This window comes from Callithrix jacchus, chromosome 2 (genome assembly GCF_049354715.1).
Source record: "Callithrix jacchus isolate 240 chromosome 2, calJac240_pri, whole genome shotgun sequence".
Taxonomy (NCBI): domain Eukaryota; kingdom Metazoa; phylum Chordata; class Mammalia; order Primates; family Cebidae; genus Callithrix; species Callithrix jacchus.
Genome location: NC_133503.1, coordinates 53,147,128 through 53,174,831, shown reverse-complemented (window position 1 = coordinate 53,174,831; position 27,704 = coordinate 53,147,128). Strand labels below are relative to the sequence as shown.

At 51.8% G+C, this 27,704-nt stretch overlaps 2 protein-coding genes across 3 annotated transcripts in view; both read left to right on the top strand.

Moving 5' to 3' along the window:
* FAM114A2 (family with sequence similarity 114 member A2) overlaps positions 1 to 1,382 on the top strand; it is a 46,268-nt gene extending 44,886 nt beyond the window's left edge. For both annotated transcript variants that reach the window (XM_002744422.5, XM_008988530.5), the window contains one exon: positions 41 to 1,382. In XM_002744422.5, coding sequence (XP_002744468.1) covers positions 41 to 175 — 135 coding nt within the window. In that variant the 3' untranslated portion in view covers positions 176 to 1,382. The remainder of the gene's footprint in view (positions 1 to 40) is intronic.
* A 3,921-nt stretch (positions 1,383 to 5,303) lies between these two features.
* The window catches only part of LOC118151618 (sorting nexin-8-like), a 35,594-nt gene continuing 13,193 nt past the window's right edge, over positions 5,304 to 27,704 (top strand). The window contains 11 exon segments of the mRNA XM_078365971.1: positions 5,304 to 5,453; positions 5,706 to 5,819; positions 11,201 to 11,314; positions 11,409 to 11,562; positions 12,044 to 12,165; positions 12,231 to 12,410; positions 15,506 to 15,630; positions 15,767 to 15,846; positions 19,134 to 19,339; positions 22,819 to 22,936; positions 25,476 to 25,597. Of these exon segments, the coding sequence (XP_078222097.1) occupies positions 5,304 to 5,453; positions 5,706 to 5,819; positions 11,201 to 11,314; positions 11,409 to 11,562; positions 12,044 to 12,165; positions 12,231 to 12,410; positions 15,506 to 15,630; positions 15,767 to 15,846; positions 19,134 to 19,339; positions 22,819 to 22,936; positions 25,476 to 25,597 (1,485 nt within the window).

Sequence of the window (27,704 nt, the reverse complement as noted above, 5' to 3'; positions counted from 1 at the left end):
ACTAATTTTTTCTTTTTCTTGTTTTGTTCAATCCTGGCAGGCATCAAACAGTGCTTCCTACATCCAGGATGCCTTTCAGCTACTCTTACCTGTGCTAGAGATCTCTCTCATTGAGAACAAGATTGAATCACACAGGCATGAGCTGCAGGGCCAGAAGCCTTTGTTAGAACATTGAAGAATGGGGAAGTTTTGACCTGGGACTTGTGATGGCCAAGAAATGCCACCTTCTTCTGGTTACTCCTGCAGAAATGAAGGAGTGGGGTTACTTCAGTATATAAAAATTCAGGCAGGAGAGATGGCTTAAAGAGGAAGGTTGTTGCCTTCAGTGTTTGATTGAAGTATTCAGGTCCTCACAGTATTCTTTCCAGTTGTTAGCAATTCATAAATTATTTGAAAGGAAACTTGTAGAAAGTCCAAGAATAATAGCTCTAGATAAAGATTAGTGAGACACTCAGGCAAAAATGTTGGTCTGTCTTTGACATATTGCAAAATGTTATCAGTTTTTTCATGGATATAATTTTCAGCCCATGGATATAACTGGTTGATGAGCTAGAGAAAAATAATTTAGTGTTCTAAAATTCATGGCCTGTGTGGTTTATTAATGCCATGTACTTTCTCTTTTCTGGAATAAAATCTATGGCTTTAAGAAAACTGAGCACATTTAAACTCTGTGGTGATTACCCCTTATCACATGAATTCTTGGAAATAGAAAGTTGCATTTGCTTTTTAAAATTGTTCGTATATTTTGGCATTGAGGAGAAGCTGATAGACTATTATACTTGTAGCCACATGAATTAACTATAGCAAAGTGCCCTTTTTCTTCGAATCGTTCTCCCACCCCAGGATGACACACTTCATGTCATAGCTGAACCCTATTCTGGATTCAAGGCCAGTAAGTGCAATTTAGAGAAGCAGTTTTATGTTTGCAGATATTCTGAGTCTCTTCCAGATGTGTTTCATGTCTACGCTATGTGCAGGATAAATTCTTTACCAGTAAACTCCAAAGGAATGTTGAAATTATTTTAGCAATGAATTTTTTTTGTTTGAGTATTGAAGTGGGCCATGGTCCTTTAGAAATGGTGTTTCATGATAGGATTTAACGTCTAAGGCACAATTTATTTTTTCCTCATTCTTATTTGTATGTTTTACTGTATTCTTTAGCATGTTTTTGAGTATAACTTTTATCCTCCAGATGTAAGCCTTCTTTTGTTTTCTTCAACAACTTAAGAGACTATTAAGCTGTCGTCTTTATAAGAGCTATTTTGATATTCACTCTTTTAAAAAAAGTTCTCCAACGTTGTGATTTTTAATGATTAAGGTAACTTGTTAGCTCTGCCCCTCATCTTCTAAAACCTTTGTAATAAAATGTATTAATCATGTTATTTGATCCTTTCATTTACTTTTGTAAACACAAACCCTAGTATCTTTCTCAGACAAAAAAAATAGCAAAGCTAAGTCATAACATAGATTATTGTAAAGAATATTTCTATGTAATCTCCTTCTTTGGGGCAGGAGTCAGTAAGCAAGGAAGATAAATAAATTTGGTTTAAAAAGGCATACTAAGAGCACTACGATGTTACTCTGCTTATATTCTGTCTTAATATGATCAGAAAATTTTTGGGTGTTTCCCTTTAAAGACAAATTTTACCCTTCCCAACTTGAGCATTTCTGAAGTTTCAGAAAAACAGTTGCCTTCTGGTTACAAAGGCTGGTATCTCTAGTTCTGAATTGTTGCCTCAAGCTTGGTTGATGTGTCTGAACCTGTATCCCTTGAGGGCAAAGTTAAAAACTGGTCACTCTGCCTGTCCATTCAGCCTCTTTTACAATGGCAGTTTGGCAGCTTTAACTCTTTAACCTAGAAATGTATTTAAGGTTTTTATTTCAAGAAATGGGGTATAAATATGAAGGAGAGAGTAACATCTCTTTTTATACACCTATTCAGATTTCAGCCCTGAATTTGGCAAATTTTAGATTAGGTCTCACATAAGGTAAATATGATTCACTAACTCTTTTTTTCTCATCATCTTCCCTGTTAGCTTCTCCGGCCCTCATACACCTATGTATATCTTAATGGAGTTAGGGATCACAGGTGAAATGATAAAAGGCCCAATTCTGAGTTTTATTTGTCTACTCTTCATGTAAAATATGCTGAAAATTAAGGTTCCTTGATTCGGTAGACAGAAACAGAAACATTCATGACAGATGAGTAGGTAAATTCAGAGATCAGTTTGTCTAGAGGAGGCTGCCGTGTGCGCGCCTATTCCACACGTTACTGGGCGAGGCGAAAGCCTTAGTGGAAGCGTGTCCTGCGCGAGGGCGGGTGCCACCGACCGCGCAGTGGCCCAGCCTTCGGTTCCGAGTCTTTTCCCTGCGGAGTCTCCCGAGGGTGGCGGCTCTGGGTACGGACGCAGACTCCCTAGGTTCAGCCGGCGCTCGGACTGGATTCCTTACGGCCCGATTCCCACCCAGGTCTCGCGAGAGCTCAGGCGCAAGTGTCGCGATAAGTGGGCGCGGGCGGAGCGGAGGGAGATCTGAGCAGCGGCGGCAACCGGATAGTGTGCCGCTGAGGTGAGCGGCCCCGCCCCTGCGGGCGGCAGGAGCCCGGAGTCCCGGGGTTGCCGGGGGCGCCAGGGGTGGGGCCGAGGGCCCAATCCAAGTGTGTCTGCAAGGGTAGGGCAAAACGACCCGACCCCGTGCCTCAGGATTCCGCTCTTGCCTCGTCCCCCTTAGGTGCACTGCCCTCTCTCCCCTCTGTGCTCTCTCCTCTTCCCCACTCCCTGACCCCACTCCACTGTCCCCACTCCTCACTTCTGGCTGGGCCGGGGACAGCTGGTCCTTCGCCTGGGGCGCCACAGCCGTGCCTTGTGCCAGGGCGGGCGGCCGAGGGGCTCGCACTTGTGGCCCCAGCCCCAGGGTCCCGGTGCCCGCCGTGGGGGTCCCTGGGCTGCGGCGCGGGCGCGCGGAGGAAGAGGCCTGAGCTGGCGCCTGGTGGGGAAGTCGGGGCTGCAGGGGCTCTTGCCATCCTGGTGGCTCGCGCGGGTCCGCTCTCGGGAAGCGGGGATGTGGGCCCGGTTTCCCCTCGGGGATGGTAAGGGCCGCCCTGGTCTCGTCTGGGCTATGGAGGAATTGGGCTGTGGAGCCTCCTTTCAGGCGGGCCTGCCTGTGCGGGGCTCGCAGCCTGGGGAGCTCAGGGCTCTGCTTGCACCAGGCCAAGGTTCTTATTAAATGAAAACTCAGAAAGTGTAGCTGCAGGAGTTCCACCTTTTGGCTGTTAAAGGCGCTTGGCTGTTCCCCTTGCTGTGGCTGGAGGGCCGGCGTGGCGTGGGACCATCATAAGTGCAGGTTTTAGGGGTGCAAAGTTCTTTGCTACGGCTTGTCTTCAGCCTTGCAAAGCTGGACAGACCCAGGTTCCAACCTCAGTTCTGTAACTTTTGAAGCTTCAGTTTCATCATTTCTAGAATTTGTAAAAAGACCTAATTCCCCATCCTGTTAAGATTGAGCTTGCAAGTATAGTGCTGGTCAACCTGCAGCCACGTTCCCATCATCTAGCAGTGGAAAACTTGAGGGATATTGATCCTGATCCTCACAACTTTGCAAGTGGATTTCACTCTCATGAGTTTCCAGATGAGGAAACTCAAGGTCGAGAAGTCTAGGTCCTCGGAAATGTCAGATACCTTTCTTTCCAGTACCCAGTTGAAAATAGTAGTAGTGCTTGTGTTAACGTCATTAGAAATAAACAATGAAAATTAGCACAGCTGTAGTGATCATCATCTTTACTGTCACTGTTGTGTGTCTCATTTCCGATTCCCAGAGGCCAGACTTTTTTAAAAAAAATTAATTATTTTTTTGAGATGGAATCTTGCTCTGTCACCCAGGCTGGAGTTAAGGGCGCAATCTCAGCTCACTGCAACCTCTGCTTCCTGGGTTCAAGTGATTCTGCCGTCTTAGCCTCCAGAGTAGCTGTGATTACAGGTGTGTGCCACCATATCCATCCAGCTAGTTCTGGTATTTTAGTAGAGACTGGGTTTCACCATGTCAGCCAGGCTGGTCTCGAATTCCTGACCTCAGGTGATCTGCCTGTCTTGGTCTTGCAAAGTGCTGGGATTGCAGGTGTGAGCCACCATTGCCTGGCCTTAATTTATTTTTATTTATTTATTTTGAGGCACAGTCTCACTTTGTTACCGAGGCTGAATGCAGTGGTGTGATCTCAGGTCATTGCAACCTCCACCTCCCAAGCAATTCTTGTGCCACACCCTCCAGGGGAGCGCTGGAATTACAGGCACATACCACCTCACCCAGCTAGTTTATGCATTTTTCTTAGAGATGGAGTTTCACCATGTTGGCCAATCTGGTCTTGGACTCCTGACCTCAAGTGATCTGCGTGTCTCCACCTCCCGAAGTGCTGGGATCACAGGTGTAAGCCACCGTGCCTGGGCAAGATGCCAGACTTTTGTGAGTGCTCCTGGTAGTTAATTTCAGGTGTCAACTGACTGGATTTAAGAATTCCTAGAAACTTGGGAAAGCATTGTTTTTGCTTTTGGGTACGACTGTCAGGGTGTTTCCAGAGGAGATGAGCTTAGGAGTCTGAGTGGATCAGGTGGGGAAGATCCACCTTCAGTGTTGGGGGCATCATTCAAGAGCCTGAGGTCCTGGAGAGGACAGAGAAAAAGCAAAAGTGTCCATCTGCCTGCTGGAGCTGGGATGCAGTTTTCTTCTCCTCTCCTTGACAGCAGCACTCCAGGCTTGCTGGCCTTTGGTCTCCAGGACTTGTCCCAGTAGTCCCTTGGACTGAGAATTACACCATCAGCTCCACTGGCTCTTCAGACTTGGACTGTGCCACACTGCCAGGCTCCTAGGGTTCCAGTTTGCAGATGGCCTGTTGTGGGACAATCTCCATAATTGTGTCATTCAGTTTCCCTAATAAAGCCCCTCTCGTATGTCTGTCTCTGTGTCCTGTTGGCTCTCTTTGGAGCATCTTACAATGCATTGAGGGGAATGTGTCACCTGAGTGCTGAGCACTGCCTCCTGGGCACCAGCTGTCCCTCTGTGCACTTGACACTTAGTCGGTGGCTTGGTGGCAGGGGTCTGGTGGCATGCTTTCTTGCGTCCATTTTTTGTCTGGTATGTTGGCAGCGCGGCCCCAGTTGCCTCTGAAGAATGTGGTTATAGACACTGGTGTATTATGGACTCCAATGTGCATTAGGGGAGTGGGGCTGCCCAGAGGGCCCCTGACTGCCCAGCTGATGGTACGTGGCAAGGCTGTATCTGACCAGTCTTTGTCCCCCTCCAGAAGGAAAGCAACCATGGAAGACCTAGGGGAAAACACCACGGTTTTATCCACCCTGAGATCTTTGAACAATTTCATCTCTCAGCGTGTGGAGGGAGGATCTAGACTGGATATTCCCACCTCGGCCCCAGGTTCTCTGCAGATGCAGTACCAGCAGAGCATGCAGGTGAGTGGCATGGCATGTGCCTGGGTGGGAGTCTTCTCTGGGGAGACCCCTAGGTCCAGGCAGGACCCGCTCAAGTCTTTTGTAGTTGAGATGGGTCAGTATTAGCTCAGCCTAGAGACCAGTTACTCGTCTTCCAGGTCTCACTGTGGGCACTCCTCATTTTGGGGCAGTAGCTGGAGGCCATTTGGGGCCCTGAGCCATCATGGCTTAAAGGCCTGCCTTGTTAGCACCCTGAGTGGGCCTGGCGTTCAGCATTGCATTCACACAAATGCACCCACAGACTCTGGGGACAGGATCGGAAGCCAGTTCATTCGTCTGATTGAGGACAGAACCCAAACTGCCTGCGAGTGTGAGCACCAGGACTGTGTGGGAAAGCTGTGTTGAAAACACAGTGGGTTAGCTCAGAGAGAAAGCCATGGCAGTGAGCAGAAGGACTGGGTGTTTTGTGGTCTCAGACTGTGGAGGGCCATTTGCAGATTTTGGGGTGATTTTTATAGTTTTGTTCTATAAAATAGTTGTATTTTTCTTCATTACAAGTTCTTGGGATTGCTCACTGTATACACAGCTGAAGAGGACTCAGGTATTCTGAAGGACTTCAGGTTACAAAGAGTGATGGGCCCAGTCCCAGTTGGGAAGTGGTGGGGAATGGTGTCTCCAGCTGTGCCTGGGCCCTGTGGCTGCACAGGCTTCTATAGGCTCCTCTGCCTGGGCCCTCTTTTGCAGTCCCTGCTGCAGGCTCCAGAAGCATTCTGTAGTCCTGTCCCTGTTAGAGGAGGCTCTGGCTTCCTGCTGCTTTTGGAGCCCATTTGAGGCCCTGCTGCATTTGGTGAAACTGTTGTGTGTGTATGTGCATTCGTTTTGTTGCATAATTGAATTAATATGTGGTTTTTTTTTAGCAACATAATTAAATTAATATGTGTTTTTTAAAATGTTAGCTTGCTCACTGCCCTTTCTAGATGAGGACTTTTTTATTCTGAGATAAGCTCTTTTACATATATAGATATTTTATTGTTAAAATGCTCTTTTATGAAATTATGGTAATAGATGGTAGTTCTTTTTTATCACTGGCAAAATTAGAAGTTGCTAACTTTGAGCTGGGTGTAGTGGCTCATGCCTGTAATCCCAGTACTTTGGGAGGCGGAGGTGGGTGAATTATTTGAGGTCAGGAGTTCGAGACCAGCCTGGCCAACATGGTGAAACCCCATCTCTGCTAAAAATACAAAAATTAGGTGGACGTTGATGCCTGTAATCCCAGCTACTCCGGAGGCTGAGGCAGGGGAATTGCTTGAACCTGGGAGACAGAGGTTACAGTGAGCCGAGATCATGCCACTGCACTCCAGCCTGGGAAATAGAGAGCAAGACTCCCTCTTAAAAAAAAAAAGATTGGCACGTCTGGTCTGAAATGTTGTAATTTCATTGATGCAGATGTCTGGGACCTCTTGTCCTACCTGTCAAAGCTGTGGGATTCTAGAATCTCACTTGGACCTGGGAGGCCCCCAGAGCTCACGCTGATAAGGGCCTCCTCGGTGAGGGGATCAGTGGTGGAGTGCAGTAGTCAGAGCGAGGTGGTTAGCAGAGTGATGACCACAAGCCCAGCCTTGGTCCCTGGCCCCTGTCACACATCCCATTCCTGGACTTCTGTCATGGTTCCTTTTCTCCTGCTGAGCCCCTGGAGTGGCAGGGAGGGCCTGGAGAACACAGCAGGCTGGGGGAATGTGTGCTGTCTGTTTTTTCACATATCTGTGTTTATTTAAATATAAGGGCGAGCTTTCAGTTCCTGTCTCAGTTGTAGGCAGCTCCAGGCAGAGGTGGCACACGGATCAGGTGTGTCTGGGACTCCTGGTCCCTGCTAGTGGTGCTCCCTGCAGTCAGGGTGCCCGCCCTTCTGGAGAGGCTCAGAAACGAGACCAGGAAGGCTACTGAGTTTGAAGGACAGTCTTGGGAACCCCCAAACAGCAGCAGTTGGGAATTGAAACACGGTAACATAGGTATAAAGAGTATGTGGGCCTGGGCCGCCAGAGAACACAGGTGGGAGGACGGAGAAACTTCCCTTCCCTGTCCTGGGCTTTCCTGGCCTTGGCATGCTTGACATTTGGGCTGGGTGATTCTTTTTCCCCAGGACTTTCTTGTGCATTGTGGGCTGTTTAGCAACATCCCTGGCCTCTACCCGCTGATGCCAGCCAGCAGCACACACATACGACCACCCCCTGTGATAATCGGAAGTGTCTCCACACAGTGCCAGATGTTCCAGGGGCAAAACTGGCCCCTTTGGGAACTACCGATCTACTCTGGTGCTTCTCAAACTTTCATGTGCTTGTGAATGCCCTGAGAATGTGTTTAAAAAGAAGATTTTTTTTTATTTTGGAGACGGGGTCTCACTCTGTCATCCAGGCTAGAGTGCAGCGGTGCAATCTCGACTTATTGCAGCCTCTATCTCCTGGGTTCAAGTGATTCTCCCACCTCAGCCTCCTGAGTAGCTGAGATTATAGCTACCACCATGCCTGGCTAATTTTTGTAGTTTTGAGTAGAGATAGGGTTTCACCATGTTGGCCAAGCTGGTCTCAAACTCCTGACCTCAAGTGATGTACCTTGTCCCCCCAAAGTGCTGGGATTATAGGCATGAGCCACCGTGCCCAGCCTAGATTCTTTTTTTTTTTTTTTGAGATGAAGTCTCACCCTGTCACCCAGGCTAGAGTACAGTGGTGTGATCTTGGCTCACTGCAGCCTCCACCTCCCGGGTTCAAGCGACTCTCCTACCTCAGCCTCCTGGGTACCTGGGACTACAGGTGTGTGCCACCATACCCAGCTAATTTTTATATTTTTAGTAGAGATGGGGTCTCCCCATGTTGGCCATGCTGATCTTGAACTCCTGGCCTCAAGTGATCCATGAGCCTTGACCTCCCAAAGTGCTGGGATTACAAGCATGAGCCACCATGCCCGACCTAAAGAGAAGATTGTGATTCAGTCGGTCTGGGTGTAGCCTGAGACTCTGCATTTAAGTGCCGGGAGATGCTGTGCCGCTGCACTACAAAGCTCTGGGCCACATGAAGAGTCAGTGACTCTGCCTTTTCCTCCAGCTAAGCAGGTCGTATCCAAAGGCTGGCTCTGGAACTGTTTAGCAAGTCTCTGGGGCCCTTTGAGACTCAGCTCACCTGTAATCACTAGCCCTGTGTGGTAGGCCCACTTCTGAGAGGCCCCCAGATTCCAGGCTCCTGGTGCACACTCACCTTCTCTACTGTCTCTCAAGCATTCAGTCAAATACTGACTAGGTATTGTAGCTGTGGGATTTTGCAGATATAGTTAAGATCTCAGGTCTGTTGACCTTAAGATAGAGATTACCTGGGTGGGCTTGATCTACTCCTGTGAGCCCTCGAAGTCTGAGTCCAGGTGTCTGAGGCAGAGCAGTCAGAGACATGGCAGGAGAGGGTTTGATGAGGGAGATTGGTCGTGGTTGACTTTGGAGATGGAGAGGGCCACATGGCAAGGGATGTGGGTATCTTCTAGGAGTTGACAGCTGTATTGGGCTGGCACCTGGTAGGGAAGGAGACCTCGTTCTCCATCCCTGTGAGCTTGTGAGAGGATCCTGAGCTCCACATGAGAACACGTCCTGGCTCACTGCATTGATTTTTAGCCTGGGAGACCCTGATCAGAGAACGCAGCCACCTGTGTATGAACTTCTGACCCACAGAGCCATTGGCTGGTAAATAAATAGGTGGCATTCGAGGCCATTGAGTTCACTAATATGCTTTATGTCATCTCAAGAGATGACCTCTTCCTCCTCCCAGGCTTTTTCACCTTCCTATCACCTGTTCCTCTCTCATTCCCCAGCCTGGGGCCCAGTGGCTGGGCAACACCAAGACTTAGCCTGGGCCCTGCGGGAACGAGTGCTCAGGGAGTGTGTCTGTTGCATGGAGTCACTCACCTTGTTTGATACAGTCACTGAGGATTCTTTTGTTATTTGGGTGTGACCTGCGCAGTTGGAGGAAAGAGCAGAGCAGATCCGTTCCAAGTCCCACCTCATCCAGGTGGAGCGGGAGAAGATGCAGATGGAGCTGAGTCACAAGAGGGCTTGAGTGGAGCTGGAGAGAGCAGCCAGCACCAGTGCCAGGAACTATGAGGTGGGTTCAGGTGGGGCGAGAGTTGGCCCAGCCAGCCCCAGGAAGCAAGGGCACTGTATGGTAACTGCCAGGCTGTAAGAAATCAGATCCCAGCCCCTGGGAGCAAGGGGGCTGTGCAGAGTACCTACCAGGCTGTAAGAAATCAGATCCCAGCCCCTGGGAGCAAGGGGGCTGTGCACGGTACCTGTCAGGCTATGAGAAATCCAGAACCCAGCCGGCTGGAAGCCTGACATGCCCTGTGCCACGGTTGCCAGGACATTCCTTCTGAGGCCACTCATGCCGGGGGCCAGGTATAAGTTATGCTTGATGTCCTAGAGAAGGGTGGCATGAAATGGGGACAATTGCGAAGGGTGGCCCCTTGCTATGTCTGTTCAGTGAGGCTGCGGCACTGGCATACAAACCTCCTGGTTTCCTCTTCCCTCTGGAAGAACTGCAAGGTAGGTCTGGCAGAAATGCCGAGTGGTTTAGGAGTGACAGGCTTAGGAGCTCACGGGGTGGAATGGGGTCTTGGGTCCATGCTAGGCCTTTGGGTTGGAGGGCTGTAGCAAAGAGTGCCGGCCTCTGTGGCAGATGGATGTTGCTCCTGGCTTGCCCAGGGCAGTAGGGAAAGCTCCTTGTCCTTGGGGAGGGAATTAGGTTTCCACCGAATGTGCGGATCTCCTCTGCTTTGACTAACAGCACTTTGCCAGGGTTTCAGTAAGTGCTGATCAGCTGTGGGTGCTGCCAAGGCTCAGGCAGAGCATTAGACGGAGATTCTCCCTGGCCTCTGTGCCCTTTCTTGCTGGTGGATGTGTCTAGCCCCTCCCCCTGCCGACCTCATGCAGTTTATTCACGCACACTCCTAGGCCCTAGAAAAATAAATAGCTCACGTATTCTGGGGTGTGATGCTTTTTGGATTCCTTGTCCCTGGCCCGCAGATCCTGGCTGCGGTGTGTTGTGTGGGCTTAGTGAGCCCAAGACACTGCCGGGCTGGGTGCCGCTGCCTCTGGGGTGGCTCCCATGCTGCTTTGAGAGCTGTTTTCCCTGAGAGGTTGGGGCTTTTGCTCATGGCCTGGGTGGGTCCTAGGAGGGACAGTCCTGGTGGAATTGGTGGGAGAGGGAGGGAGAGGACACAGGAATCTCCCTGACTATTGAGGTTCCCTGGTTAGGGGTGGAGAGGTGGCACCAGTTTAGTGGCACCATTAGTCTGGAGGCAGCATGCTCATGGCATGTCTCTGGCTCTAGAGCAGGAGGATGGAGTGTGCAGCCGTTTGAGTTTCTCTGGGCCAAGAGTCCCTGAGGACAGGGCCCACCTGTTCTCCATCATGTGGCACATCTTATGGCACCTTATGGATGCACACAAATGTTTGATTGAGGGAAGGGTCACTGTGGGGTCTCCGTAGCCCTTTCTTGGGGAAATCCAAGGATGCAGGTGACTGAGCTCACACCCGGAGCTCCCTGCTGAGCTCCAGCCACCTTCTAACAGGCCTTTCCTTCCTTGCCCACAGACAAGCTGCATGAGACCCCAAGAACAGTCAGAACCAGTAGTTTTCCAATTGTTCCTTGGAGTTCCACCTGGAAATACCTATTAGGGGGTGAAACCTAAGTGTCTGAAGTCCAGGGACCTGCTGGCTGCCCTGTCTGCACTAGGACTGGCAGCACCAGGCCCAGTGCCACATTTGGCTTGTGACAGTGCTCAGCGGAGCCCTGCGACAACCCCGGCTTTCTTCTTGTTGTGCATCACAGAAGGGTTTCTTGGTTGTGGTGAGACAGCTCTTATAGCTCACAAGGGCTGGAGTCCCTCTGAGATGTGGGTCAGCCATCAGAAGGTGGCCACCCTCTGTCACACCTCTCCTAGGTTTTGGGCTGGAGTACCCTGGACAAGGGTAGCACAAACACGTACTCTGCCCTGGGCTCTATGAGTGCTTGGCACTTCCTGAGGAAGGCAGGGCGAGATGGCCCGGAGTGCTGGGCTCCACCAGGACTCACCGTCTTCACCTCCCGGGACTTCGGTACCTGGCAGTGAACTCAGCAGGGCCTGTGGGTCATTAGAGTCAGGAGATCTGAGCATGGTTCTTGGTTCTGTCCCATCCTAACCAGCGAGAGCCACATGGCCTCCCTAAGGCCAGTCCTGCGGGGTGGCTCTGGAGGTTTGTGTGAGATGCTGTGCATATGTGGCAGAGTTGAGCCCAGTGTAAACTGCTTCTGTCTGCAGCCTCCTGTCCAGGCCACCTGTCTCTGCCCCTGTCATCTGCTTGCTGGGGGAGTGCCAGCTCATTTTAGTGCGGCCAGAGTGTGCTTAATCAGGACCTGCTGGTGCTGCAGAGCTCAGCTTCTCTACAAGGTCCATTCTGAATTTCACATTTCCCATGCTCCCTTTCCCTGTAGAGGCAACTGCTGAGCAGATGGTGTGACGAGTGTGTGTGTGATCTGTGCCAAGTGCCCTTCCTGGGAGACCTGACCTCTCACAGTGCTCACGTCATGGTGTTTCAGTGGGGGCGCCAATGCTGGAGCTGGGTCCCAGGTCCTGTCCTGGCTCTGCCGCTGACTTGGCTGGCGGGTCCTGCTTGGCTCTTTTCTGCGCCTCGGTGGCCTGTTCTGAGAGAGGCGTGGGGGTGAGGGCTCCCCGCTGACCCTCCCATCGGTGGCATGTGGCATCTTACTCTTGCTCTCTTGACAGCGCGAGGTTGACCGCAACCAGGAGCTCCTGACGCGCATCCGGCAGCTTCAGGAGCGTGAGGCTGGTGCGGAGGAGAAGATGCAGGAGCAGCTGGAGCGCAGTAGGCAGTGTCAGCAGAACCTGGACGCTACCAGCAAGAGACTGCGTGAGAAAGAGGACAGCCTGGCTCAGGCTGGCGAGGTGAGTGGGGCCTCTGCTGGGCTGGGTCCGCCCTCCTGAAGCTGTGTTCCCTAGAGGGAATGCATGCTCTTGTTTGCCTCTGCAGTGCCACCTTTGTGTTTTTAGTTGTGTTTCCCACATGGGCAGCTGTGTTTTTTGCATAGCTGTAATCAGTAGAAGTATTAATTTTCCATTCTGTAGTTTTTCAGTTAAAAAGTTGAGCGTTTGGTCCAGGCATGGTGGCTCACGCCTGTAATCCCAGCACTCTGGGAGGCTGAGGCGGGTGGATCACCCGGTCAGGAGTTCAAGACCAGCCTGACCAACATGGTCAGGCTCCTGAGAAGCCGCTCTTGCCATCTCTACAAAAAATACAAAAATTAGCCGGGTGTGATGGTGGGCACCTGTAATCCCAGCTACTCAGGAGGCGGAGGTAGGAGAATTGCTTGAACCTAGGAGGTGGAGGTTGTAGTGAGCTAAGATCATGCCATTGCACTCCAGCCTGGGTGACAGTGCGAGATTCTCTCTCAAAAAAAAAATGAGCACTTTTTTTCTTCTGTAATTATGAATTTTAATGGTTGACGAATCTGCTTTTTTGTCATTTGTGAATGTTCAGTGTGTTTGCGTTCACTCGTCCTATCTATGTGGCAGGTAGCCCATCCTCTAGCCCTCGCTTCTGTTGACTTTGGACAGACCCCTGGGTTTGGGTTATAAGGTCCCCAGCGATGGCAGTCTCTGTGGCGGTTGCTCTTAGAGCCCTAGTTGAGGGCTCCAGTTTCCCTGCAGCCTTTCCTGTCGTGGATGGTGGTCTTTTCTGGAAATAGGTGTTGTTTTTTCAGGAGGCTTAAATAGGCATGTCTGGATTTGCATTTCTTTGACTGTCGGCAAGGTCTGCAGGCATCCGATGGCATCAGAGAATTGCCTCTGAACTGGAGCCAGTGTGAACTGCAGTCTGTGTGAAGGTTGCGTTAGTTTTAGAAACAGCCCGGACATGGGTGCTGGTGGAAACTGGAATCATCTGACCTCTCCTGTCCCTATTCTGTGGTGATCAAGATCGCTGGTGCCAAAAGGAAACATGAAAATCTGCTGGTGTGGGGGTAGAGGTGTGGGGGTCCTGGTGGGGTGGACGTGCAGTGCCTCGTGCACATTCTCCATCTGCAGCTCTTCTGGAGGGGTCCAGAAGCTGGTTGTGGTGGTTTTTCTGGGCAGGGCTAGGGAGGCATGTTCAGGTTGTTCCCCCATCTGCCTCTGGAGGGAATGTTGGCAGGAGAGGAGGTGTGATTGGCTCCTGAGAAGCCGCTCTTGCCTTGCCTTGCTCTGGGTTTCAGGCCCTCTGTGCTGGGCTATGCTGGAGGCAGGTCAGGGATTCCATGGGGAAGGGTGAGTTGTGCCCAGCACTCCATGGGGGGCAGAGGAGCAGGAGACAGTAGGAGCTGCAGGGCGGTGCCCAGTGGGGTGGGGTGCAGTGAGAGGAAGCTTGTCACGTGCAGGGCCCTGTCACGTCTAAGCCAAGGTGGCAGCTCCTCAGGAAAGCCTTCCCTGCTCACTAGGCCTTGGCTTCCTTCTCTGGTGACAGGGCCCTGACTGTCACCCTCCTTACTCTGGAATTATCTTATGTGCCTCTTCCTTGCCGACTGTCCTGCATCCCCTACAACACAGGTGCCCCTGTGGGCAGGTGGGCTCAGCTCTGCATCTGGCTCACCCCTGGCACCCGCTGTGTATTAAGACCTCTGGGAGGATGTGTTTATTGTTAGTATGTTTTCAATACCTTCCTTCTTTTTTGACTCCCAGGTTGGCCCCTCACTATTGTGGTGAAGTAAACCATACAGATTGTGGGTGTGCAGGGAGCACGCACAGCCCCACGTGGGCCTTCCCAGAGTGGCATTGGGTGGACAGCGGTGACGGGCTTCAGTGGCCCTGAGCTGGGCATGGGTTCTCTGGGACAGGGAAATGAGTGCTGTGGCCTCCTTGTTTGCGGAGGGTGCCGCCCAGCCAGGTCCCCCTAGGTTGTTTGCTGTGTGAGTTTGCCATTGTCCTGCCCTGGATGCGTGGTCCCCAGAGCTTACATCACCCCCATGTGTTTCCGTGTGTTAACTTACAGCGATGCTTCTCACTGTCCATCTGGCTTTTCACATTGGCTTGACCCGAGGACACCTAGGGTTTTCTGAGCTTTTCCAGGGGGTTAGGGTCCTCAGAAGGTTGCCCGTGGGGAATGATCAGGAGGAAGTGTGGCGGTTTGGTTGTGTTGCATTTGGGTTCCGTGATGTCAGGCAGACCTGCACCTGCTGTCCTGGAAGCTGCTGGAGGGACTGCTGGGTTTGCTCAGGGACCACCTCCCCAGGTGTCTCCTTCCTGTGCCAAGCACTCCCCTTCCAAGCACATGGCCTGCCAGCAGGTACTGCTCAGCCCTCTGCAGAGCCTCCATCTTTGTCCTTTTGGTTGGCCATTGCCTTACCGTTGTTTGAAGGTGATGTCATTAGCAAACAGCCGACACAGTAGCATGGGGGTGGCTAGGGAGGGATGCCAACAGCCATGTTTGGAGGGAAGGCCAAAATGATGGTGTGGCAGACACCTGGATGCTTGGTGGGACTTTGGGAGTGTGGGGCACTGGCACAGAGACTGCCAGGTGCCAGGCCTGAGAGTCCAGGCCCATCTTGGCTGGTGGGGGCTTTTGCTTCTGAAGCCTCCTCACCAAGCCTCCTTTCCAGGGGCCCTGGCTGGGGCCTGGGTGTTTTCCGTCAGCTCTTGGGTGGCCTGTGGCAGACACTGAGCTGCGCTGTTCTGGAGCGCCTGGAGAAGGGTGGGCCCTGCATGTCAGTGTCTGCTGGGTGCATGTCCTCCTGGAGGAGGTGACTTTGCCCCCTGGCCCCCTGCTCCCCTGCTCTCCTGACCCCCCACCCCTCTGCCTTTCTTCCCTCTGCCCCCTGCCCCTCTGCCCCTCTGTCCCCCTGCCCCCTGCCCCTCTGTACCCCTGCCTCTCTATTCCTCTGCCCCCTCCCCCCTGCCTCTCTGCCCCCTGCCCCCGTGCCCCTCTGCCTCCTGTCTCCCTGCTCCTCTGCCCCCTGCCCTGCTCATGGTCTTGGCTTACTAAGCCGCTCTCTGGCCCCCTCTGCTTTCAGACCATCAACACACTGAAGGGGAGGATCTCGGAACTGCAATGGAAGATGATGGCTCAGGAGATGTGGGTGAAGCACCTGGAGTCGGAGAAGCAGGAGCTGCAGGAGCAGCTGGACCTGAAGCACAAGTGGGTGGGGGCCAGGGTGTAGGGTTAGGGCGGGAGCTGGCAGGGGTTGGGTCATGGGTTGGGGTGTGGGGCCTGCCTCTCTCCTGGTGGCTGGGTGGGATGTGGATGCACTCCCAGATGCTGTCCTAATTCACAGACAGTCAAGAGGGGCAGACACTGAGGCCCCTGGAGCCAGGACCATGAGCCCAGAAAGTGTCCTCATGTCCCTAGAGCAGAGTGAGGGCAGCAACTTCCTTGCATTCCTTCCTGGAGAGGGCTCCTGCAGATTTTACTGTATTTTTTGAGACAGGGTCTCACTCTGTCATCCAGTCTAGAGTGTAGTGGCGCAATCATGGCTCACTGAAGCCTCGACCTCCTGGGGTCAAGTGATCCTCCTGTCTCAGCCTCCAGAGTAGCTGGGACTGCAGGTATATGCACTACACCTGGCCAATTTTTTGAGATGGAGCCTCACTCTGTCACCCTGGCTCGAGTGCAGCGGCACCAACTTGGCTCACCACAACCTCTGCCTCCTGGGTTCAGTGATTCTCCTGCCTCAGCTTCCTCAGTAGCTGGGATTACAGGCACCTGCCACCATGCCTGGCTAATTTTGCAATTGGCTAATTTTACAAAATGTTTCGTAGAGATGGGGGTCTCACTTTGTCACCCAGGCTGGTCTTGAGCTCCTGGCCTCAAGTGATTCTCCTGCCTCATCCTCCTAGAGTGCTGGGATTACAGGTGTGAGCCACTGTGCCCTATTCAGGGCTAGATTTAAAGGGTAGCACCATGTGCCTTGGAGGTGCAGGGGATGTGGCTGGGAAGGGATGTCCAGGCACAGGGCTGGGCTCAGCCAAGGTACAGACATGAGAGCCTTGTATGGAGGTGCGGTCTGCACCTCCTAAGATGCCCAGCACCATGGGCATCTCCTACCCAGCATTTAGGAGATGCCCAGCACCGGGGCCATCTCCTACCCAGCATTTAGGAGATGCCCAGCACCATGGGCATCTCCTAATGAGTTTGACCTTTCCCTCGGCAGATGTGGTTTTAGGAGAGTTCTAGTTTCGTAGTAGAGAGGAGAGGTCATTTCTGGGCGGGGCTCTGCCACAACTGCACCAGGGCTGCGGGTTGCGGCCGGCAGGTGAAAGTGTGGGTGCCGCTGCTGTCCAGGACCTTGCAGGTGGCTTGGGCTCACTATGCACTCTGTGCGGATGAGCAGACTGAGGCCTCAGAGCCAGCCAGCAGGGGCTGGGACCCAGGACGTTGGGGTACCCATGCAGTGGGACTGTGTGTGGGGGGGGTCTGTGCAGGTGGGGGTCCTGAACTTTGGGGTGGGAGTGAGAGTGTGTGGGTCTGTGCTGGAGTGGATCTCAGGCTGAAGAGAATTGTTGGCCTTGCCACATGCCTGTTTCTGTATGTGATGTATTTTTTTTTAATAGAAAATGGCAGGAAGCCAGTCAGAAAATCCAGGAACTCCAGGCCAGCCAAGAAGCGAGAGAGCAGACCAAGAGCAGCAGATTAAGGTGAGTTGCTTGTGTCAGGTGCCTTGTGGACATCCCAGGCTAGAGTGCAGTGGCACATTCTCGGCTCATTGCAACCTCCGCCTCCTGGGTTCAAGCGATTCTCCTGCCTCAGCCTCCCGAGTAGCTGAGATTACCAGCTAATTTTTGTATTTTTAGTAGAGACAGGGTTTCACCATGTTAGCCAGGATGGTCTCGATCTCTTGACCTCGTGATCTGCCTGCCTCAGCCTCCCAAAGTGCTGGGATGACAGGCGTGAGCCACCGCGCCTGGCCTGTTTTGGTTTTTCTTTGCACATTGCTGGGCATGGAGTCTCTGGTTTGCCTGTGCTGCTTTGTGTGGTGCACAGTGGCTTCTCATCTGTAAGGCGGCTGGAGTTTTCAGGCTTAATTCTTCAGTGCATATGGCTGGGAGTGTGAGCTGTAAGCAGACCTAGAGTTTTTTCTCTTTCTTCCCTCCCTCTCCTCCTTCCCTCCCTCCTGTCCAGATGATTTTTTGGCGTATGAAAGTAACGTGTTCACTGTGGACACACTAGGGCATAGAGAAGATCCTGTGGCCAGTTTCTTTGGTTTGAGTCCCTTCTCTTGGCTCTAGAGAAAAGGAGGACTCTGTTTCACACATAACTTGTACATATTTCACTTTGTTTTCCTTCCTCAAGGTTAAGACTAGATTTGATTTAGTCACAGAAATGTGGGTGTACTTGCTGATTCATGAGCAGGTGGAAGCCTCCCAGGGCAGTCTTTTTTTTTTTTTTTGAGATGGAGTTTCGCTTTTGTTACCCAGTCTGGAGTGCAATGGTGCGATCTTGGCTCACCGCAACCTCTGCCTCCTGGGTTCAGGCAATTCCCCTGCCTCAGCCTCCTGAGTAGCTGGGATTACAGGCACATGCCACCGTGCCCAGTTAATTTTTTGCATTTTTAGTAGAGATGGGGTTTCACCATGTTGACCAGGATGGTCTCGATCTCCTGACCTTTTGATCCAACCGCCTTGGCCTCCCAAAGTGCTGGGATTACAGGCTTGAGCCACCACACCTGGCATTCTTTTTTCTTTTCTTCTTCTTTTTTTTTTTTTTTTTTTTGAGACAGGGTCTTACTCCGTTGCCTAGGCCAGAATGCAATGGTGCAATCATGGCTCACACTGCAGCTTTGACCTCCCAGGCTCAGGCGATCCTCTCACCTCAGCCTCCCGAGTAGCTGGGACTACAAAATTAGCCAGTGAGCCACCATGCCTGGCTAATTTTGTATTTTTTGTAGAGGCGGGGTTTTGCCGTCTTTCCCAGGGTGGTCTCCAACCCCTGAGCTCAAGTGATCCTCTAGCCTTGGCCTCCCGAAGTTCTAGGATTACAGGCATGAGCCATGGTGCCTGACCACCATGATTTTTTTGAAGAAAAGGATGTACCCCCAGTGTTGACTTTGTAGTATGAAAGAATGAGTGTGTCTGGCTGAGGATGGGACTTGCTGAGCTAGCACATGCTGAGCTAGCACACAGGAGAGGGAGGCTCCCCTTTTCTATTTTTTTTTTTTTTTTTTGAGATGGAGTCTTGCTCTGTCGCCCAGGCTGGAGTACAGTGGCATGATCTTGGCTCACTGCAACTTCTGCCTCCCAGGTTCAAGCGATTCTCCTGCCTCAGCCTCCCTAGTAGCTGGGACTAACAGGTGTGCGCCACCACGCCCAGCTAATTTTTTGTATTTTTAGTAGAGACAGGGTTTCACTTTGTTAGCCAGGGTGGTCTCGATCTTGTGGCCTCATGATCTGCCAGCCTTGGCCTCCCAAAGTGCTGGGATTACGGGTGTGAGCCACCATGCCTGGCCTCTACTTTTCAATTTATTTTATTTTTGTAGAGATAGGGTCTCACCATATTGCCCAGGCTGGTCCTGAACTCCAGGGCTCAAGTGATCCTCCCTCCTCGGCCTCCCAAAGCCCGGGATTACAGGGGCGTGCCACTGTGCCTGGCCAAGGTTCACCTTTTGAGCAGCCGTTCTCATTGGTCATTTCCCCTTTCTCCTGCAGACCTGCCAACGCCCCAGGCCATCGAGCCCCAGGCCATTGTGCCGCGGGCCCCAGCCCCCAGTCGAATGCAGATGCCACAGGGGAACCTGCTGCTGCTGTCCCACAGCCTGCAGGAGCTGCTGGCCAGGGACACCGTGCAGGTAGAGCTCATTCCGGAGAAGAAGGGTCTCTTCCTGAAGCATGCGGAGTATGAGGTTTCCAGCCAGGTAACTAGCAAATCGTGTGTGTGTTGGGGGAGGAGGGGAGAAAGGGTCACATCTCAAAACCTCCAGGCAGGGGCGGTGCGACAGAAGAAGGCTGAGTCTGTGCGCCTGGCTTACAGGCGAGATCCAGAACTTGCAGCAGAGTCAGGCTGCGGAGCAGACTTTTCCACGCATCTGCTCCCTGCACCTCACTCTGGCCCAGCCACACCCGCACCTGGCCCAGTTCGTCCTCCCCTCCACTCTGCTCTGGAGTCCTGTTTCTTAGTAATCTGTGGATGGTCCGCAGAGCACAAAGCAGGATCCATGCTAGCTTAGCTTTGTAATGCTGGGGAACCCCCAAGGATTAGAATGTCAGCCCCATCTAATGCAGACCCCAAACAGTGAATCAAACTTGCATGGCAGGATCAATATGTGTCACTCTAATCCCCTTTAATAACACATCCCTCCTCTTGCTGGGTACTTTGATACTGGGCAAATCAGACGCAGACACTGAGTACTTGATGCCTGTCTGGCGTTGGAATCATGGCTCTCTCTGTCCTTTGCTTGTTATCTCAGTTCCCTTAGGACAGATTCTGATAAGAGTTTTCATTGTTCGTCCTGGGCATTGAGTAACTGATGAGCCAACACTGTCCTTGGGAGCTGCGGAGTCAGCAGGGATTGGGGGATTCGCACAGAGCAGAGCCCACTCCTGTGTGGGAGAGGGTGGCCCCAGCCCAGCTCCGGTTGGATAGCACTACCAGGGGTTTGTTTGAAAAGCGTCATGAGCTTTTCAAAGCTCGAAATGGTCCTGGGTAAAAGGTGTGTCTTTTTGTTTGTTTGTGTTTATTTTTATTTATTTATTTTTTGAGACAGTGTGTCACTCTGTTGCCCAGGCTGGAGTACAGTGGTGCAATCTTGGCTCACTACAACCTCCGCCTCTGTGTTCAAGCAGTTCTTTTGCCTTAGCTTCCCAAGTAGCTGGGATTACAGGCATGTGCCACCAGGCCTGGCTAATTTTTGTAATTTTAGTAGAGATGGGGTTTCACCATATTGGTCAGGCTGGTCTTGAACTCCTGACCTTGTGATCCTCCCACCTCGGTCTCCCAAAGTGCTGGAATTACAGGCAAGAGGCACTGCGCTCAGCTGTTTTTTTTTTTTTTTTTTTTGAGATGGAGTTTCGCTCTTGTCACCCAGGCTGGAGTGCAATGGCGCGATCTCAGCTCACTGCAACTTCTGCCTCCTGGGTTCAGGCAATTCTCCTGCCTCAGCCACCTGAGTAGTAGGCATGCACCACCATGCCCAGCTAATTTTTTGTATTTTTAGTAGAGACAGGGTTTCACCATGTTGACCAGGATGGTCTCGATGTCTTGACTTCGTGATCCACCCGCCTTGGCCTCCCAAGCTGTTTGTTTTTAAACAGACAGGGTCTTGTTCTGTTGCCCAGCCTGGAGTGCTGTGGCACAATTATAGCTCACTGTAGCCTCAACCTCCCGGGCTCAGACAATCCTCCCACCTCAGTTTCCTAAGTAGCTGGAACCATAGGTGTATGCCACCACACCCAGCGAATTTTTAAATTTTGTGTAGAGATGGGATCTTGCTATGTTGTCCAGGCTGGTCTTGAACTCCTGGGCACAAGCAGTCCTCCCACCTTGGCTTCCCAAAGTGCTGGGATTACAGGAAAGAGCCATCATGTCCAAACTTGCTTTTTTTAAAAAAAAAATTAAAAATGGAGGCCTGCTATGTTGTCTCAACTGTTCTCGAACTCCTGGCTCAAGCATTCCTCTCATATTGGCCTGCCAAAGTGCTGGACTCACAAGCATGAGCCTCCATACCTGGCCTTAAGGACGAGCGAGCAGGTCTCCCTTCCCTGCCATCTGCTCTGCTCTGCCTCATTGTGTTTCAGAGCCTGTGGCCACACGTTTCCAATGGTTGTCTGCGGCTAGCAAAGGATGAAGGGGATCAGAGAGGGGAGGATTCCCTTTGAGGACCATGTCAAAGCTGCCTTGCTGCCTAGCATTGCCATGGTTCCTGGCCCTCTGGGCCACAGTTAGGGATGTGGATCAGCTGGCGGGATGCTACGGGGGAGCGGAGCGAGCTAGCCCTTCCTTCTGGGGCCTGGCAGCCTTTGGGGAGGCAGCTCTGTGTGTGTGAGACATGCTGTTCCTTGTTAGGGAGCTAGCAGCTGGCCTTTCTGCCAGTCTTACTAAGCTGCCTGTCCCTTATGTAAATTAATCACCATGTAAGAAACATTGTTAAGGGGGAAATTTGATCATCCCCTGATGCTGTCACGGGCCAGCCTGCCAGCCACCAACCAGGTGGGAAACCTCTGCCAGGTGCGTTCTCCAGTCATGTGCCTGCTCATCCTCCATGCTGGAGCCTGGGAAATGCAACGTGAAGCAGATGTGTGCTGAGTGGAGGTGGGGACACTGTGCTTCATATGTTTAACTTTTTTTTTTTTTTTTTGAGATAGTCTCACTCTGTCACCCAGGCTGGAGTGCTGTGGCGTGATCTCAGCTCACTACAACCTCTGCCTCCTGAGTTAAGGTGATTTTCCTGCCTCAGCTTCCCAAGTTGCTGAGATTACAGGTGCCGGCCACCACACCTGGCTAATTTTTTTTGTTTTTAGTAGAGATGGGGTTTCACCTGTTGGCTGGGCTGGTCTTAAACTCCTGACCTCACGTGATCCACCTGCCCTGGCCTCCCAAAGTCTTGGGATTACAGGCGTGAACCACCACACTGGGCCACACATGTTTAATTTTAAAGATAATAGTTTATGTGTGTTTCCTGGGTAAGCTCTTCATTAGGTCCAGATTAGGCTACTCAAGTGAATAGGATGCTAACCTTGTGGAGTCTGAAGTTGTATTCATGGTGGTGTTCACAATGCAGTTTGTAAGCAAATATGTTTGGATCAAGTGTTTGCTCTGTATTAATTTATAATCAGCGCCTGGTCTGTTCTAAGAGAGTTGGGGCTACTTCAGGAGACAACAGTGATGCTTGCAGTAGCATGAATGAAGTGAAGAATGTGTTATTCTTATCCATTACCTTTTTTTTTTCCCTCTGTCACTGCCAGGCTGGAGTGCAGTGGTGCCATCTCAGCCCACTGCAACATCTTTCTCCTGGTTCCAGTGACTTTTGTGCCCCAGTGTCCTGAGTAGCTGGAATTACAGGCATGCACCACCAAGCCTGGCTAATTTTTTATTTTTATTAGGGATGGGGTTTCACTATGTTGGCCAGGCTGGTCTCGAACTCCTGACCTCAGGTGATCCGCCCACCTTGGCCTCCCAAAGTGCTGGGATTACAGGCATGAGCGCCCAGCCTAAGAGCTATACAAAATTTGAAAGTGACATTGCCATAGATGAAGGCATTACAGGGTTCCTCCTTTAGTAGATGCCTGGTGAGAGAAGATGCGCTCGGTGCTGTTGTTTTCCAGGTCCTGTTGAGGGAAGTGATGAAGCCGCACAGTTTCCACTGTCGGATGTAAGCACCAAGCCCTTCTCTTGCAGCGCTTCAAGTCCTCCGTGTACAGACGGTACAACGACTTTGTGGTCTTCCAGGAGATGCTCCTGCACAAGTTCCCCTACCGGATGGTGCCTGCCCTGCCACCCAAGAGGATGCTGGGAGGTAAAGCTTGGTGTGCTGCCCATTGGGGGCGGGGGGAGCCAGCCCACCTCCTGGACCCAGTGGTCATGGCTCGGGAATTGACCCCCTGTTGTACAGGGTAGGTACAGAGCTGTGGGGAAGCTCAAGCCTTTTGTCATCTGGGGCAGAGCTATGGCTTGAGCTCAGCCTTGGTGTAGGCTGGGAGACTGGCACCTGGCACCCTGGGCTCACGGGAGCCTTTGGCTGGATGACTGACATGTGGAGAAGGCCTTGCTGTGCAGTTGTGAAACAGAACCCCAGTTCCCCTCTCTAGAGCACAGTGACCAGGGCTCCCCAGAGCTCCCGAGAGGGCTGCCAGGAACACTGTGTGCTCACCTGGCTGGCATTGCTCTGTCTGCATCTGCAAAGCCATGGGAGCCTGAGCCATGGGCACCACGGGAACGCCCCGTGACCTCACGGAAGAGAACAGACATTTTGCAAGCAGGAAGTCTAAGCTGTGTCTTGTAGGAGAGAAAAAACAGCACATAGCTGCCACACCTTCACCTCCCTGCCTGAAGATGGCCTCGGGCCAGTGGGAGACAGTAGATGACCTTGGAACCCCTCCGGGGCCTGCATACCCCAGGGCTACAGAGCACAGGGATGGCGGCTGCCAGCTCCAGTCTCACTGGTGGTCACTCCATCAGCCCTTTCCTCAAATTCTGAATAAAACATGCTGGGGAGGCGAGTGCTTAGAGCAGATCAGCTGGCTTTCCGCCATTCCCAACACTTCCACAGTCACCGTGTCCTGGACGGGATGCAGCATGGGAGCTAACACAGTGGCCAGTTCCCTGCATCTGAAATTGTGCGATGGTGCATAAATGCTTCTGCCTCTCGTGGGTCACTGAGCAAGCAGCCCAGAGCCTGATGATGTGATTTTCTCCCTGCCCCATGTGAACCCCCCAGAGCAGATCATTCTTATCACACTGAAGGGCACACAGGGTGCTCAGGGAAGCAGAGAACGGAGGATGCGACAGGGATGCCTGATACTGGCTCAAATCTGGGTATCCGAGTCCATGAGTGCTGGCTGGTGTTCGGCGCCTGGAAACTGCACACACGTACTGCGCCACTCGTGCTGACGTTTATGGAAGCGCAGCCTACTTGGAAGGAGCCTGCTACTCTTAAGCCAGGAGGTGGGCCTCAGCAACTGTATTGTTTGTTTTCTTTCTTTTATTCTGTTTTTTTTTAGAGACAGCGTTTTGCTGTGCTGGCCAGGCTGCTGTACAACTTTGTGACCTCAAGTGATCCACCCACATTGGCCTCCCAAGATGTTGAGCTTACAGGCATGAGCCACCGCACCCGGCTGTATTTCTTAATAACTTAAAAATAGTATTTAAAGGCCAGGAGCCAGTGGCTCACACCTGTAATCCCAGCACTTTGGGAGGCTGAGACTTTTGGATCACCTGAAGTTAGGAGTTCGAGACTAGCCTGACCAACATGGTGAAACCCCATCTCTACTAAAACTACAAAAATTAGCTGGGTGTGGTGGTGCATGCCTGTAATCCCAGCTACTTGGGAGACTGAGGCAGAAGAATCGCTTGAACCTAGGAGGTGGAGGTTACAATGAGCTGAGATTGTGCCACTATACTCTGGCCTGCGTGATGAGCGAGACTCTGTCTCAGAAAAAAAAAAGGTATTTAAATACCGTTTTTGTTTCTGTTCAGATTGAAATGTCCTGAATGCATCAATATATGTTTTTACTTTCCCTTTGGAGTGAAAATATTTAACCTGCATGGAAGCAATTAGTAATTGGATCCATTGTAGAGTGAGTTATAAGCACAGTGAATAGAAAATCTTGGCCGGGCATGGTGGCTCATGCCTGTAATCTCAGCACTTTGGGAGGCCGAGGCTGGATTACCTGAAGTCAGGAGTTTGAGACTAGCCTGACCAACATGGTGAAACCCCGTCTCTACTAAAAATACAAAGATTAGCCATGTGTGGTAGCACGTGCCTGTAATCCCAGCTACTCCAAAGGTAGGCAAAGGTTGCAGTGAGCTGAGATTGCGCCACTGCACTCCAGCCTGGATAATAAGAGCGAAACTCTGTCTCCAAAAAAAAAGGGACATCAAAAAGTCCAAGATGGTACCAGCAAGAAAAAATTAAAATTAAAAAAAGAAAAGAAAACCTGTGTTGCGTTAGTGTTGGAGCTAGCAAAACCCATTTTTTCCCTGGAGAGAAGTGCCAGGAAGGGGTTATGGAATGTATCTTTAATGGAGGTGATCAGAGTGACCACTCACTTGGTTCACAGGACTCTTGATGGAAAGGAGCAGATCTGTGGTTTTCCCTGGCAGCTCCTGGACCCAAGTGTGTATGGCTGGAGGCAGGGTTTGGGGGTGGGGCTCTTGCTCTGGGCCGCTTTTGCAGGCCCATTGTCTGGGTCGCACTGGGGGCCCAGCCAGTGCCCTCCACTAGGTGGTAGCTAGGCACTCTGACACCTCTAGGGAGAGCTTTGAGAACTCGCTCAGAGCGGAAGATGGGGGCTGGCACCCTGGACTCTGTCCAGTGACCCTGTGCACTCCTCCAGCTGACAGGGAGTTCATCGAGGCCAGGAGGAGAGCTCTGAAGCGCTTTGTCAACCTGGTGGCACGGCACCCCCTGTTCTCCGAGGATGTGGTTCTCAAGCTCTTCCTGTCCTTCAGTGGCTCGGTGAGTGCATCTGCCCCTCGCGTGTCCCTGTCCCGGGAGCCTCCGGAGCTGCTCTTTCCTCTCTCAGGTTTGGTTTCTTACCTCCTGGTCCCTTGTTTGGACGCCCAGCAGGAATGACATGGACAATGCTTCTTTCCTGTCCAGATAACAGCCTGAATGTGATTTTCAGAGGTGTCCCTGGTGTTGACTTCGCAGGGTTTTGTAAATCTACATAGAGATCCTGGGTCTCTTCAGTCACTTTGAGGTTTTAGGCTGGGTGGTTTGGAGGGTTTAGGGAGATGCGAGACTCCAGATGGGAAGAAGTGTTCACTTAAAATAAGGCCCTGTCTGACTAGAGCACTGAGAAAGCACTCTGAGCCTCCTTGTCAGAGCCACAGCACAGACCTGCATCTGGGAATCAACTTCTTGTACATGTGCTCAGTCAGACATCCAAGCGGAGTTCCTTCCTCCCAGCTGCTGCTGCACAGCCATAGTGAGTATCAAGAAGCTATAGCACCAGGTGTGGTGGCTCATGCCTGTAATCCCAGCACTTTAGGACGCTGAGGTGGGTAGATCACAAGGTCAGGAATTCAAGACCAGCCTGGCCAAGATGGTGAAACCCTGTTTCTACTAAAAATAAAAAAATTAGCTGGGTGTGGTGCGGGCACCTGTAATCCCAGCTATTCGGGAGGCTGAGGCAGAGAATTGCTTGAACCTAGGGGCAGAGGTTGCAGTGAACTAAGATCGTGCCATTGTACTCCAGCCTGGGTGACAGAGTGAAATTTCATTAAAAAAAAAAGAAGCTATAGCTCGGCTGGGCACACGGTGGCCCATGCCTCTAATCCCAGTGCTTTGAGAGGCTGAGGTGGGAAAATCCCTTGAGTCCAGGTGTTTGAAACCAGGCTGAGCAACATAGGGAGACTTCTCTACTAAAACAAAACAGAACTGAGGCCAGACATGGTGGTACACACCTTTAATCCCAGTCATTCGGAGGCTGAGGCTTGAGAATCGCTTCAACCCAGAAGGTCGAGCTTGCAGTGAGCTGTGATTGTGCCACTGCACTCCAGCCTGGGTGACAGAATGAGACCCTGTCTCAAAGGAAAACCCTGCAGCAAAGCTCCTGTTAGGATCCTGAGGAGGAGGCAGCTGCTAGCCCTCCAGGGAAGTTGGGTTCTGTGCTCCCTCTCCGCCTGTGCCTAGAGGACCCTTTCCCTGTATGGGGAGGGTGGGAGCTCCACTGGAATAGAGGTTTCCAGACTCTCTTCTATTTTAGGGAAACCCCTTCTTGAATGGGAACCTGAGGGCCTCTGCCCTTCTCCCTGCTGCAGGAAGACACCACCACTCCCAGGCTGACTTCACAGAAGTCTTGATTCCTTTTGTCTTCATTTCCCATGAAGGCAGAAGGGCCTTCGCCCTGTAGGAGGGTGGCCTGTCCCTGGGATGCCCCTAGGGATACCTGGAGCAGGTAGTAGGACCTTTTGAGCCCTGGGAGTGGAAACGTTCCTTTGGAAGGAGATCTGGATTGTCAGAGAGGAATGTGGCAGGACCTGAGTGGGGACTGAGGCTCTCAACAGAGGAGCCACGTGAGGAGGGGTGTGGTGGGTCACAGGTGGGTGACCCTCCCATTATAGGGGCAGGACGCTCCCTGTGGCCTTTCCATAGATAGCATGATCTGTCACTTCCTGGCTTCAGTTTTCTTGCTTCCTTTCTGTTTTTAGAGATGGGGTCTCACTGTGTTACCCAAGCTAGCAATCCTCCCACCTCAAGCTCTGAGTAGCTGGGACTACGTGCTTGACCTCAGTGCTTTTTTTTTTGTAAAATGAGAGAGTCGAGTCAGATGATGTTTAAGCCATCTCTGAAATTCTAGAATTCCTGGATGCATGAACAGTTGAAAATTAGGGTTTCCCTTTGTATCTCCTGGGAGCCTCCTGATTCGAAGGCTCGTTCAGGTAAGAGGGCTCCAGTGCTGGGGGTTGGGCCTGTCCTTGCTCTGCCCAGCAGCTCCCTGGGCTCTGGTGTTCCTGGTGCCATGGATGCATTCCTAGGAAGGAAGACACTTTCGTCCTGTTCTATGGCGCTTTTGGAATCTACCAGGGTCTCAGGCATCTGCCGTCTGTCTCTGGGGCTG